This window comes from Populus alba, chromosome 16 (genome assembly GCF_005239225.2).
Source record: "Populus alba chromosome 16, ASM523922v2, whole genome shotgun sequence".
Taxonomy (NCBI): Eukaryota; Viridiplantae; Streptophyta; class Magnoliopsida; order Malpighiales; family Salicaceae; genus Populus; species Populus alba.
Genome location: NC_133299.1, coordinates 5,965,048 through 5,979,203, shown reverse-complemented (window position 1 = coordinate 5,979,203; position 14,156 = coordinate 5,965,048). Strand labels below are relative to the sequence as shown.

Here is a 14,156-nt window from a genome sequence, read left to right as displayed (position 1 = left end):
AATATAAATGTTCATACTCTCGTAATTGATGATAGAATAAAAACAATTTACTAATGGATCCAGTGGGGACTCCATTGCTGTTGTTCAAGATTTTTGCAACAACCTACCTTTTAATGCATGGATATGTTAAAAGATTATGTCCACCACACAAGGAAATTATGCGTGGACTGAATTAAAAAAATAATAATTTGCATGTCTTTAAAAAAAAAAAAAAAAAAATCCAATCCGTGAAGACATGTGCTTGTAAATCATGGTGCTAGCTAGCAAGACTTGCAGAAAATTCTCCCATGCGTGTACTTGTAAATCATGGTGTTCTTCCATGCACGATTTTTTCTTTTCAAGTCACATTTCTTTCATGGTAACTTTGTTGTACCCACCACTGTCCGGGACATATTTGAAGGACAGAATACATCATTGATTTTGTTTTTTATTTTATTTTATTTTATTAATGTGAAAACCAATTTACATATATTTTAATTAATTTTATAAATTTTAAAACTAATAATTATATAAACTTCCAATAATCCTAAAATTTATAGAAATTCAAACTTATAATCTCTAAAAATATAAATTTATAGTCTTGAAGTTGAAGTAGAATCTAAAAATTAATTTTTATTTTTTTGCATGATTATTGAATGTTAAATTAGTGGCATGCATATGCATGTGATCTTGCTACACGGCAGAGATCTTCATGAATATGATTTAACAGTCATGCAATTTCAAAACATTCATCATTGTCTGTAAGAGAATTACTGGGCTCTTCAATTTACCTGTCTTTTATTATATTAGTATAGTTTAATAAAAGTTTTTGGAAAATAACACTGGAAAAAAAATATTTACAAAAATAACACAATTTTAACTTAATTGTTTTAATTATGAGAGGTATAATTTAATTAATCAGATTATAAATTTATTTTTTAGAGATTATCAGTTCGAGTTTCATAAATCTCAAAATTATTAGAAACTATTTAGTTGTTAATTTTAGAACTCGTCAAATTAGTTAAGGTATGCGCAAGTTAGTCCAAACACCTATATTGATAAAAAAAAAAAAATGCGGTTTTATTAACGTTAATGATAATAACAATTGTAAATTAGCGTTTTATTAAACATCGGATTCATTTTATAAACATCTGATTCAACATCCGACTCTCCATCCAGGCTTCTGCCACTGTTCATATCCAGAACAGTTTCACGGAGCTTGCTAGTAGGCGCATCAATGCTGCGGTTTATTTTTGCAATCACCTCATTGTAACCACTGAGCTCCTCAGAAAGCATCGATCGGTGAAGCATTCACTCCAGTTGATATATACAATGTCACTGTCACTGTGCAAGGTGACTTCAGTTTCTCTTGTTGTTGCAATTTTATATGTCCTCCTTTTTATCTTGCAATTCCTTTAGGGAAGATCGTGGCGAAGAAGCATCTGAAGCAGCTCCCTTTTCCTCCAGAACGTGCTTTCCATCCCTGCAACTTAAATTACTCTTTGTTTTTGCTTTCTCATTTGAAACATTAAAAATTGAAAGAAAATTTTCAGGTTTGTTAAAATAAGCATCAGTGCAGCTTTCAGTGACATGACTGTTAATATTTGTAAATTTTCAGTGTAATTTTTCTTTAGACGGAAAAGCAATGGCTTCCGCAGATATTAGAGCATATTCCTCAAGTGTGATCCTCTCAAAAGGGAAAAAAAATAATAAAATCACCATAGATGATGTAGTATGTTCCTGCTCACCGAAGCTGCTGAAGAGGTACAAAATTTTATTTCAGAGGGAAACTCTGGCGATGTTTCTCAGGTTTCTGGAGGAACACGCATACATGAACTTTTAAGATGGAGAAGGAACCTGTCTGAGTGTCCCGGAACAAGGAACCCATCAAGTAAAATTGTTCTACAGCCACTGTACCTTTATTTAAATCGTTATTTTAAATAGTGGTTTTTAATAATCGTGATTTAAAATTTTAAAAGCGTGTCATTTCCTCTTAATTTTTTTGAGATTGTTTTAGTTTTTTTTTTTTAAATCTCAATTTATTTGATATATATGAATTCGTTCAAGCCTTTTGAAAGTGTCGGTGCTTCTTTGGAGAAGTGGATTTAACTCTATTGATAAATGTGATGTGAGGAGAACGTGAAAGCTTTTCCATACTCTTGTTTTATATGCTCTTGATTGTTTCTAAAGATAAATTAAGAACATTATAGGTCATGAATCATGTTAGAATATTTATGTTTTAGGATTATATTTACAATTTGGTATTTATATTATGAAAGATTGTTAATCACCAAAATGGTCGAAACTTTAAGATAAATAAATTTCAAAGTATATGATTTTTTTTTAATTATCCATGAATTCCAATGACAAATCTTACTTCATCATTTATAATAAATAAATTTCTTTAAATTTTAATAGACTATTTAACATTAATTAATCCAAGGGTCAAGCATGCTAATTTATAATTTTTATTTTATATATTTACTGGTTAAAATAAAATAATATATTAATTAATTGTTGAATAGTTTACAAATTGTGAAGAATAAATAGGTATTTATTATGGACTAAATAATATGTTTAAAATAACCACATGGAGGAATTTAAGGGATCATGATGGATGATCATCCCTAGTGATTATCTTCTTAACCCACTTTCTTCTCTATAAAAGAGCACCAATTAAATCATAATTAAGACTAATAATAAGAAAATTCATATACACTTTCCATCACTAAAAGAATAGGTGGTAGAGACAAGAAGGGAGTCAAGAATATTTTTTTACAGTGACTGCTTCATCAGATATCATGGCTAATAACGGTACACAATCGGATCATACTATTTTATTTCTGCATATATACAATTCGCTAATAATGGCATGCAATTCCATCCCACATATAGAATATTATAACTTTTATTCTTACATGAAGAACTTCAGGTTGTGTTTGTTTCTGGATGTTGGTGTGGAAGAATATAAATCTGATTTTGTGCAGGGTTTTAATTCTATCAAGAACCCATTATTCAAGTTAAGTGTTAGTAGTAGGATCTCTATTCATGGGGGTGTATGTGAAGTCTTTGGATTGTTCAAGGGTGTGCCAGATCCTGTGGGTAGTGACTCAAGTAAAGTTGTCATGGATGCTTTGTAAGCCTTGTCGGGCGCAAGTATTGGGTTGTTTGATAGCATCATGGATGACAATCTTCTCTCATCTCCTCTTGGATGAAAGCTTGCTTCCCCGACTATAAATTTGTACAAATTCAACCAAGTTCATCCACTACGATTCCAACTGTGAAATAAGAATTGATGTTATCAAGACCTAGGCACCTTAGATGTATATAGAGTTTGGTGTTATACAATTTGTTTTTTTAGTTTAAAGATGAATCGGTTGTGTTTGGTTCAAACACAACCCTCTACAGCAAAATAACAGAGTAAAGCAACAAATTCATGCTTTTTGCTGTTATATTTTTTGTTTTTAGTGATGGATCCATCACTAAAAGCAAACACAGCAGCAAAAACAAACATACATGGTGTTGATATAGTAGTTGATGATATGTTGTGCCCTGAAGGGCAAGAGAAACTTGGATAAATCGAAGAGGGTACCTTTATATTTAAAATGAACAAGGAATTATTTGCCAATGTATGATACATAATGGTAACTCAGGCCTAAAGAAGTTCCGAGATTTTCAATTGTTCACGAGAATGCTGAGGCTTCCGGGAAGGCCTTTATGATGGATTTTGTGGTGGCATCCAATTATTCTTCCTCAGCTTCGCTATTGAACAAGTTCTTGACCGTAGCGATGATCAAGTTACCCTCAACCTTGATTTATCCGTAGTCATAATTACCCTTTCCTTGCAATTCATTTTCTGTTTTCTGGTGTCTATGAAGATTATCATGTCCTCGTTAAAAGATCCCATGAACTTTCTCATTTTCTGTCAAGTCCTTGAAACAGAAGCTAATTGCGCGCTTGTTCTCTTCCCTGTCCACCCTGAAACATACAAGCAAAGGAAGGTTTGCATGACAGCTAAATCATGAAAATAATGCGTGCTATGTGTGTGTTGTATGTGCATGACAGAGAGATTTTCTTGGACAAAAGCAAGCAACTAGAGGCAAGAAACTAACCTTCCCTTGCTTACTGCAATTTCCTGCAAAATGGCCTTCCTCTCCACATTTGTAGCATGTAGTGTAAGCTTTTCCGCTGCCAGTTGCTCCACATGACTTTGTGCATCAAATGTAGAAAAACACCCATTTGATTAGTCATTTTTCTCATTACAGAAAACAAATTATTATACTCGCATGATCTCGATTTCCACAGTTATAACAATAAACCTCTCTTGGATCTATGTCTGGAAAGTCAGCACAGCAGAGATGACCGAAGCTTCTGCAAACATAACACTGAATTTCCTGCATGCAAGAAAGAACACTTGCACTGAGCAGGATGCCAGAACCATTTTTATCACGAACAAGCATCAGGATTGTACACGGACCTTGAGATCACTGGGCAAATAGTTAGCTGTACATGAAAACATATCATGCCCTGAATTTCCGCATTGTAAGCAAATACCATGACTTGATCTTTCTTGGTCCCTTTCTGGACAGTATCTGGCTCGGTGGCCTCTTCCTTTGCAAACAGAGCAGTATCGATTCTGTGATAGGATATCACAGCGTATATAAACTGTGATAAACCATGTTGACAAGGATTTGCATAAACTTTGCACAAACTAACGTATTATTGGTAATTTATAGTTCAGTGGAGAAGTTTTGAAAAGAAACTGATGACGTGTGCTAAAACAGTAAACAAACATGACAGACCTTCATTGCATTTTCCCCCAAATTTCTGAAATAAATTGCCACTAAGACTTTCATCTAGATTAGAGACGTTGCAAATTACCCAGAAAAAAACACGGCTACTATTGCCTGGCACTTTTTATAAGGTAGTTAGTTTTGGATTTACTTTTCCAGTAAAATGTGTATGATGAGAGTGCATTAACTATAATCTCTATAATACATCTGTAATATACCTTTCTACAACGCCTCTTAACGTGATCCAAACTCCCACAAAGGAAGCATAGTTTCTTCTTTTTCCACTTCCGCATCGTGCATTGGCATACCGTATGACCTTCTTGGCCACAATTGGAGCACATCTCCCAACTATTGTATGAAGGACCATCAAAGTACCTTGGTCTCCGCTAAAGGTGGGGGGATGAGCTTATAATAAGATTGAACATTTCAAAATTTTAATCAGAGAACAGAAATTTCAACTCACAAGAAGCTGACGAAGCACAATATTGTCTGTAAACTCAACTTGTTCTCTTTCCATGCCTTTTGCTGTATCTTCCTGCATTTCTTTGCTTGCCCTATCAACCTATAGAAGAGAAATCTCATCTCTATCTTTCTAAAAAAACACTAAAACTTACAATTACTTCCCTGTCCAAATAAAAGGTGGATAACAACTTAGAAGTATCAACTATTCAAAGTAAGAAATGATGCAAGATGTAAATCTAGAGGAATGAACTATGACATAAGAAACTCAACGACCCCTATTTCCACTTCCAGTTATAACACTGGCGAAGATGATATTACCTGGAAAACTCCCATTGCAAGCAGAAACCACATCATAATGCATGAGGGATCTGTACTGGAACAAGAACTATTTGATCAAGCATACTCTATAAGGGGCTATTTGGATTGTAGTTCTTATAGGCTTTGGTAAGACTTAGAAGTCTGGACTGCAGCAAATTATCAATAGACTTTCACAAAAGGCTTTGTCATGGGGTATGTTTAATCTCCATTCAATGTGTGAAACGGTGGGGTGGGGGGGACTTTGATGCAACATCATAGCATTTAAAAACAGTCAAATATGTGTGTAAAAAAGCGTCACTACCCATCTAAGACCAGGAAAATGGTATAAGCCATAAGGGTACATGTATTGAAAAGGAGGTGAAATCAAATTACATTTACCTTCCTCTTCTGCTTCATCGCATTCACCGTGAGTGTCTCTACTGGTACTGTTTCAGCAACACCCCTACAAAAACTAATATTACCTTCCAAAGAAGACAAAGAGACACCAATCGCAATGGAGGAGTTGACCCCATTTGTAGTTGCTGATGCTTGTGTCATTTCCACCATTGTATCCACCTGTTTATGTCCCGAAAAAAAACTTCATTGGATATGAGAGTTCTAGTATGGGAAAGAACTTGGATGCAATGTCACTAGACAAGTAAAAAGGCATAATACTGGTATCCACTCAATCTCTGTCTTGTACTTGAAACAATCTTAGATGCAATATCATAGTGCTAGTAAGAGTGTGAAAAATCAATAACTATGAGAAAATGGAAATTATCCAGTCTAGGATACAAGCAAAGGTTTAAGGAGTGAATGAGTACAAAACCTAGCTAGAACTATAATTACATTTTCTTTCTCTATCCTCTTCTGCTCTGTTTCCTTTGTGGCAGAGCACTCCACCTGCACCATTTCTGCTGTACCGCTGCAAGAAATCACTAACCCAGCAGAGTTGACCGTACAATCAACTGTTAATGCCTTTTCCCCTTCCACCACTGTAGCTTCTCGTCCCTTTACTTTTGCAACATTAACCTAAAATCCAGAAAAAAGGGAGATGATTTTAGGGCAATAGCCCTCAATACAGGAAGAACCATTTCTAGGAGTTGAGATTGCTGTAATTCATCTGTTTACCTAAAGAACAGAAAACCATCAAGTGAAGTGTTTATATTTGATTAATAAGTAAGACTACTAGGAGAGATCGCGATTCACAAGTAGATACGGAACCCAATCACTTCTTCAACTTCTTTCATCTAGATGCAACTACTACCCGTTTTATGCTTCCAATCCAGCTCAATGCGATTAATAATAGCCATTGAAACTGTATCTAGGAAGCTCAAAGGGAATACTCGCAGCGTGTTTTTCAGCAAAGCAGAGCAGTTCCAAAAGGCAAAAGCATAAATATGAGAAATTGAACATTTTCAATCTAAAACCCGAGCAAGGGTTTTTAAGGGGTGAACGAATATAAGAGCCAAGTCAAATACCTAATTACATTTTCTATCTCTATCAACTTCAACTCCGTTTCCTTCCCTATAAAACTATCTGCTGGTGACATTTCTGCCGCACTGCTGCAAGAATTCATATTTGAAATCACCCCATCACCTTCTAACAATGGAAAAAATAGATCGATCACTTCACCATGATTTAATCCATCAACAGCTGTTAATGCTTTAGTCATTTCCACTACTGTCGCTCCTTATTCCTTTTCTTTTACAGCATCAACATAAAGCCAAGCAGTAAAGGAAACTGATATAACTTCAGGTAACAGATTTTAATATAACAAGTCAAGAATCCTTTCATGGATTCATCAGAGACAAGATTTATTTTCTAAAGTAATTGCAAATGGCAGTGCTCACTTTCCAAAAAGAACAGAGAACCATCAAATGCACAAGCTAATCAATTTCCAGCAACTTTTGGCATCATTGGTAAAACACTAATCTATGCCTCCAGCCCAGCTCGATATTGAAAGATACAAAAAGGTAATAAAGAAAGTGTTTTGCCTTTTTAATTCTTAAACAGCATATTATTGATGTTAATATATACTGTAACTTTACAACTGATAGTCAGATTCTCTAGGAGTACAAGATTCATAAGTAGAGAAGAAGTAGGTGTTTGTGCTATACAGAATCATTACAACCTAAGACTTTGTCAGCAGAGGCAACAATACCATATACAACAGAGGTGCCAGATATGATTAGCAACTACTCTACTCATCATTCCATTTATTGCACAAAAAGAAGCTGATTATTAAAAAAAGATAATCAAAGATTCGAATTCAAAGTTGTGAAGAACAGTTGAAATAAAATCTAACTAAGAAAATCAAGATTTCAGTAGTAAATAATTCAGCAATAATAAAAGAGAGGGAGAGAGGTGGCACATACAGGCATATCCTCTTGAGCTTGAAACTGAAAATAACCGTAGTTCTTCCTCTTCTTTGTCTTCAGTGTTCCTTTCCTTCTCCTTGTGATATCCTCTGCCCCCAACATGGCTTTCAAGTTATCAAAGCCAGTCAAATCAGCTATAATTCCATGCTTTTCTTGTTTGGATCTAAGCCATTCACATCCCACATTTCTTACAGTATTCTCCATTTCTTTCTAGCTCTGTCACTTCCCTCTCTTCTTCATTTCCTCAGGCTTTTTGGGAAAAAGTGTGAGGAGACAAACAAGGAGGTGGTTTTGTCGGTAGTTAATGTACAGGTTATGTCAGTTAAAGTACTAGGATTGTGCTTAACCTAAACTTTTTTCCAATTGGTTTCCAAATGTCACTTTCTTTGATTAGGGCATGAAAAGTCATTTTATAAAATTTATTTCTAAACTTTTCAAATGATTGTTTATTATTATAAAACTTCATTATTAAAAAATATTTTTTTATCAAAGAAAAATTTAACTTGATTTTTATGAAATTAATTTTTTTTATTTCACATGGAAAATATTTTCTAGAAATTATGAAAATTCAAAAATATTTTGTTATGTTGATTATATCAAATTAGTTTTTAATTTTTTGATTGCTATATATTTAATTTTGAATCATTTTTTTATTTTTTATTTTCAATTTCATTTTTTTAGAATTTGATTTTTGTGTCAATTTAGGTTATTATTCTTTTAATTGTTATTTTTTTCTCTTATCATTTTCTTAATTGAAATTCTTTATCTGTCATATTTGGTCTATATTCTTTTGATTGCTATTTATTTTAATTGTAATAATTTATGAAATTGATTTTTTTTAATTTCATCATCTTTCAACTTTTTTATTTGTTAGATTCGGTTTTCATTCTTTTGATTGCTATTATTTTATTTAAAATAATTTATAAAATTGGATTTTGTTTTTCAATTTCATTCTCCTTCAACTTTTTTATCTGCTAGATTTAATCCTCGTTTTTTTAATAAACTTGAAAAAAAATTAAAACATTAAAATTTTATTTTTAAACTTATTTTTCATGACATATTAAACACAAGAAAGTGTTTTTTAACTTATTTTTTTTTATTATACTATCAAATATTAAAAAATAATTTACTTTTCAGGAATCCAATTTTTATGAAAATCACTTTCTAAATAGAAATTACTTTTTAGCAAACAAACAGGGCCTAGCTCTTTGATCTAAAATACTTCCCTTATTTTAGAAGAAAAAAAATACACTTTTCTCCGACATCACTTTATTTTATTACTCAATTTATATAATTTAGATAGAAAATACTATTAAACATGAATGTAAATCTTTATTATTATTATTATTTGATGATAAGAGACATTTTTGAATTACCTTGTCATTAATAAAGATTTAATTTTTTATATATATAATTTTAAAAGTGCATCTTCATATCAATGTGTTGCATATAGGAATAAATTCTCCTTTGTATTGGCTCTAAAAGTAAGAAACTAATGGAGAGAGTAAGCATCTTTAATCACATGGGGTTACACGAATAGAGGAGCATATAGGGACCCAATTGAGGAAACTTGTAACTTGGAGACTTGGTTAAGGATTAATGAATAAAGAGAGAAGTGACTGGTTATTTGACCTTCCAGCTAAAATGAAGAGAGAGCGAGTCATGCGTGTTCATTGAAGGCGGAAACAAGGACAAAATATGCCCGCAATAAAAACCAGCGAAATAAGATGATTGTGATCAAGAACAAAATTAAGAATAATGTCGAGAACGTCGAGCATAGGAGACTCAGCGGAGCTGGAAGGAAATCTAACGCTAAGTGATCGCTTAAAGGTCTTCAAGAACTCTCATTTTGATCCCAATGCCTTTGTCACCTCCAAATGCCAGACTATGAATGAGAAGGTCTCTTCTTATTCTTCATGCTTTATGTTTTTATTTATGTATTTACAGGCTATGTCATCACTTGGGATATAGAATGTGAGGGATTTTGATGATTGCGTTGTTGATTAAATAAATAGGAAATAAGGCACTTGTGTTCATACCTCGTGGACCTGAAAAGGGCTTCTGCTGAGGAAATGAGAAAAAGTGTTTATGCTAACTATGCAGCCTTTATACGGTTGGTTCGACCACCCTGTCTATATATGTAGCTTCTTCTGCTTGCGTTTTTACATCGGAAAAAAACATCCTTATTGCTGTCATTTGTTGTTTTTCATTTTCTGTACGTAGGACATCAAGGGAGATTTCTGATCTTGAGGGGCAGCTTATTTCTATGAGAAATTTCCTGTCGACTCAAGCAGCTCTAGTTCACGGTTTGAGCGAACATGCTCGCATTGATTCTTTGTGGGCTGTTTCTGAAGACTCTGTAGCAGATGACTTGTCCAATTTCGACGATGGGGAGCTTTCTGAGTCAGAAGATTGGTTGATTGAGCTCTTGGACACCTTTGAAGTTCTATTGGCAGAAAGGAGAGTGGACGAAGCTATGAAAGCCCTTGAGAAAGGAGAAGGATTAGCTAACGAATCCAGGAAGAAGCACTCTTTGAGCCCAACTGCACTCATTACTTTGGAGACAGCTATTAGAGATCAGCGACAGAAACTAGCTTATCAGCTTGCAGATACCATTAGCCAACCTTCGACTCGTGGACAAGAGCTTCGTTCAGCTGTTTTAGCTCTAAAAAATCTCGGAGATGCTCCCCGTGCCCATACATTGTTGCTTAATTCTCACCACCAGAAGTTGAAGTCTAGTTTGCCGAGTCTTCGCTCATCCAACAATTCATGTGGACGCTCATATACTATTGCACTTTCACAAGTTGTCTTTTCCACCATTGCACAAGCAGCAAGTGATTCTTTGGCAGTTTACGGGGAGGAACCTGCATATACATCTGAACTTGTAACTTGGGCTGTCAAAGAGACTGAGGCTTTTGCTTTTCTTCTAAAGAGGCATGTCCTAGCTTCATCAGCTGCTTCAGGAGGTCTACGGGTTGCTGCTGAGTGCATTCATATATGCTTGGGTCATTGTTCTTTGTTGGAAGCTCGTGGATTGTCCCTTGCTACCGTCTTATTGAGACTTTTTAAGCCTATTATTGAGCAGGCATTGAAAGCCAATTTAAAGAAAATTGAAGAGATCAGTGCTGCACTTGCTGCTGCAGATGACTGGTTGCTCACTTATCCACCAGCAGGCGGACGTTCTTTCTCTTCAAGTGCATCTCTTGGTAGTGCAATGGCATCACAGCCAAAGCTTTCAAGCAGCGCTAATAGGTTCAATTCCATGATTCAGGTGACTATTAGTGCTTTCCTCTATGAGATCTTTTCCTTCACAAATGGAAAGCTTTTAGAATCTTTCTTGGCTTCTTCTTTTTTTTCTTCTCTCCATAATCCTGATGATTGTTGTCATATTCACTATTAAAATTGGCTTTAATTTGCCCTTTCCTTCCTGTATTACTCAAGAAACTTTCACTTCACCAATCATGTATTGTCAATTCAGGACTTTCTTGAGGATGCGGGCCCCCTTGAGAGCCTTCAGCTGGATGGTTCTGCACTGGGAGGCGTTCTTCAAGTGTTCAACTCCTATGTCAATTTGTTAATGCGTGCATTACCGAGTTCAGCAGAGACTGAAGAGAGCTTGGAGGGTTCAGGAAGTAAAATTGTCAGGATAGCAGAAACTGAATCCCAGCAACTAGCTTTACTAGCTAATGCATCATTGTTAGCAGATGAACTGCTCCCATATGCTGCCATGAAGCTCTTGCCATTGCCTCCTAGAATGGACGAGCAACCTAAAAGATCTTCTGAAAGGCAATCCCGTCTTCCGGAACAAAGGGAGTGGAAGAAGAAGCTTCAACGTTCAGTTGATCGCCTGCGAGATAGCTTCTGCAGACAGCATGCTCTTGATCTCATCTTCACAGAAGATGGTGACACTCATCTCAATGCATACATTTACACAAGTCTGGATGACAACGTAGAGGAGCCTGAATGGTTCCCATCTCTAATTTTCCAGGTAGTTAGACTGAGTTGCAGGTCTGTTTTGGAGTGATTATAGGTTGTGCTCTATCCATCAAAGACACCTGAATACATATTTGATGATTATTTCTGGTTTCTTTTATTAACTTTAAGTGGAAATACTTTTCTTAGAAATGAATGTATCAAGATATGCAGATTTACTTGACTGCAATTTCTTCCAGGAACTTTTCATGAAATTGACCCGGATGGCAAGCATAGCAACCGATATGTTCATAGGCCGGGAAAGATTTGCGACCATTCTATTAATGAGGCTCACAGAGACAGTGATCCTTTGGCTTTCTGATGATCAAACCTTTTGGGAAGAGATAGAGGAGGGACCAAAACCTCTTGGTCCTCTTGGCCTTCAACAGGTATGTATATTCAAGAGGATGATCGTTTGCCAATATTTGACGTAGATTTTTCGCGGTAGATTATGCAGTTCTGCCATAATTAACTAGTTCAATTTCTATGCAGTTATATTTGGATATGGAATTTGTGTTGCTCTTCTCGTCTCAAGGACGTTACTTGTCTAGAAATCTACATCAAGTTATTAAAAACATCATAGCAAGAGCGATCGATGCTGTGGCTGCTACTGGTGTAGATCCTTACAGGTATTACATCCTGTTCGCAGTAAACATAATACTATTTTGTATGTTACGGCTGGTATGCCTATTTTCCAAATAAAAAAATATCCTTTCAATTTACTTTACAAACGTTATCGACAAATCAACCTCAGAGAAATGTGTACCATAATAAAATTGTCTTGCCAGTACGTTGCCGGAGGATGACTGGTTTGCCGAAGTTGCTCAAATAGCTATTAAAATGTTGACTGGGAAAGCAAATTTTGGAAATGTGGAACGAGATGTTACAAGTCCTACTGCTTCTGTGTCAGCAAAATCTGTATCTTCAATCGTATCTCATGGGAGTAACTAGAATTCAGCCATTGATCGGTACTGAAAGCTCATCTTCGAAGAAGAGACTAGTAATTCATCAGCTGCCTGCTTCCGCTGTATTTATTTGCCTATTCCGTCACCTTAGCCGACGCATCCCTGGTCTGTGTCTTTTAACATATCATTGTTTCTTTTGTACGTTTTACACAGATGCTATCATCGCTGGAATGTGCAACACTCTTCAAAGCCCCTGACATAGAAGTTGAATTTTGAGTAGGAAGTTGAATTTTGACTTGCAGAATCCTACATACATGACCATATTTCACATCTTCTTCAGCAGGAGCTGCCTTTCCAAGCAGTTTTCTGTTTCCTTTCTTTATTAAATCAACAGTGAAGTTATTCTTCTTTGCATTACACTGAGCTCTTACAATTTGTGTTTTCACATGTATAAGCAGATTTCAACTTATTCAAGATATAAGAATTTTTGTGGCACACAAGTTGAATCAGTACGTTCTATGCACCAGAAAATCAAATTATTCAGATACCTCAGTTTGAAGCCAACCTGTAAACACCGAAAGAAAAACCTTCTTGGGTCTGCATGGAAACCCTTGGGTTTCAGCTTGTATTATGGTGCATTAGGCAACATTACTAGATGTTTCATATGATATGATCGTAAAGAATGATCAAGCTTATGATAGACATAGCCAATCCATGTATGGGCAATGTAATGATCAACAGCCTACTGGTTTCCAGGCCTGCTATATCTTCTCAAATGAAAAAAATGAAAGCAAAACTTGGCATTATATTTTTATGGCATTAATAGGACCATAGAATTTTAAGAACTTGCAACAAGCTAGCAATTGCTGCCTTGAGCAAGTCAATTGAATAAAATAGGAGTGATGGAGCCTTTTGAGTAGGTTTTAGCAGTAAAGGATTCCGAGGTTAAGAAACACAGCTATGTGCATACAGTGGACTCAAACATGATATATCTTTCTTAATTTATGCAGATATTACAAACATGGAAAATAACAACCATGGCAAGGCAGCAGAAGATCCAAAATTCTTGCTATCGCACCAAGCTGTTACAAAAGGAACCAATTATGTTCAGGACAATTGAATTTCAAGGTTTTTGCAACAACATTTCTTACATCCAATTCTTGTACATTCTTAAACAGAAGTCAGTAACTGTTCTTTTCCTAGTTTTTCTGTTCAAAACATTTTCCCTTCCCAGCCCAATTTCTCTGACAAAGATGTCAAAGTAGACCATGGCATCATGGCATCATATATAGACGTTGAAGGAGTAGTGGTATTAGGCCGATTAAACTACGAGGGATCTTTCTTTGAAGAATCGAAGGAAAAGATTG

General features: G+C 35.2%; 2 protein-coding genes across 3 annotated transcripts; one reads left to right on the top strand and one right to left on the bottom strand.

The window, feature by feature from the left end:
- Positions 1 to 3,386: 3,386 nt before the first annotated feature.
- Positions 3,387 to 8,277, bottom strand: LOC118049924 (uncharacterized). 2 transcript variants are annotated; one of them, XM_035060116.2, is made up of 9 exons: positions 7,910 to 8,276; positions 6,381 to 6,563; positions 5,931 to 6,107; positions 5,236 to 5,334; positions 4,991 to 5,158; positions 4,457 to 4,615; positions 4,299 to 4,373; positions 4,092 to 4,187; positions 3,387 to 3,957 (listed from the first exon to the last, which is right to left on the bottom strand). In XM_035060116.2, exons 1-9 carry the CDS (start codon positions 8,114 to 8,116, stop codon positions 3,925 to 3,927), a joined length of 1,197 nt encoding a protein of 398 aa, XP_034916007.1. In that variant the 5' UTR covers positions 8,117 to 8,276; the 3' UTR covers positions 3,387 to 3,924. The 2 variants fall into 2 exon arrangements, with proteins under 2 accessions (XP_034916007.1, XP_073261554.1); XM_073405453.1 differs by lacking the exon at positions 6,381 to 6,563 and having other exon boundaries at positions 7,910 to 8,277.
- A 1,294-nt stretch (positions 8,278 to 9,571) lies between these two features.
- On the top strand, positions 9,572 to 12,902 carry LOC118049936 (exocyst complex component EXO84A). Its single transcript, XM_035060128.2, has 7 exons — positions 9,572 to 9,811; positions 9,928 to 10,025; positions 10,136 to 11,183; positions 11,391 to 11,900; positions 12,085 to 12,273; positions 12,377 to 12,513; positions 12,673 to 12,902. The coding sequence occupies exons 1-7, from the start codon at positions 9,671 to 9,673 to the stop codon at positions 12,833 to 12,835; spliced, it is 2,286 nt and encodes a 761-aa protein (XP_034916019.1). The 5' UTR covers positions 9,572 to 9,670; the 3' UTR covers positions 12,836 to 12,902.
- Positions 12,903 to 14,156: the final 1,254 nt, after the last annotated feature.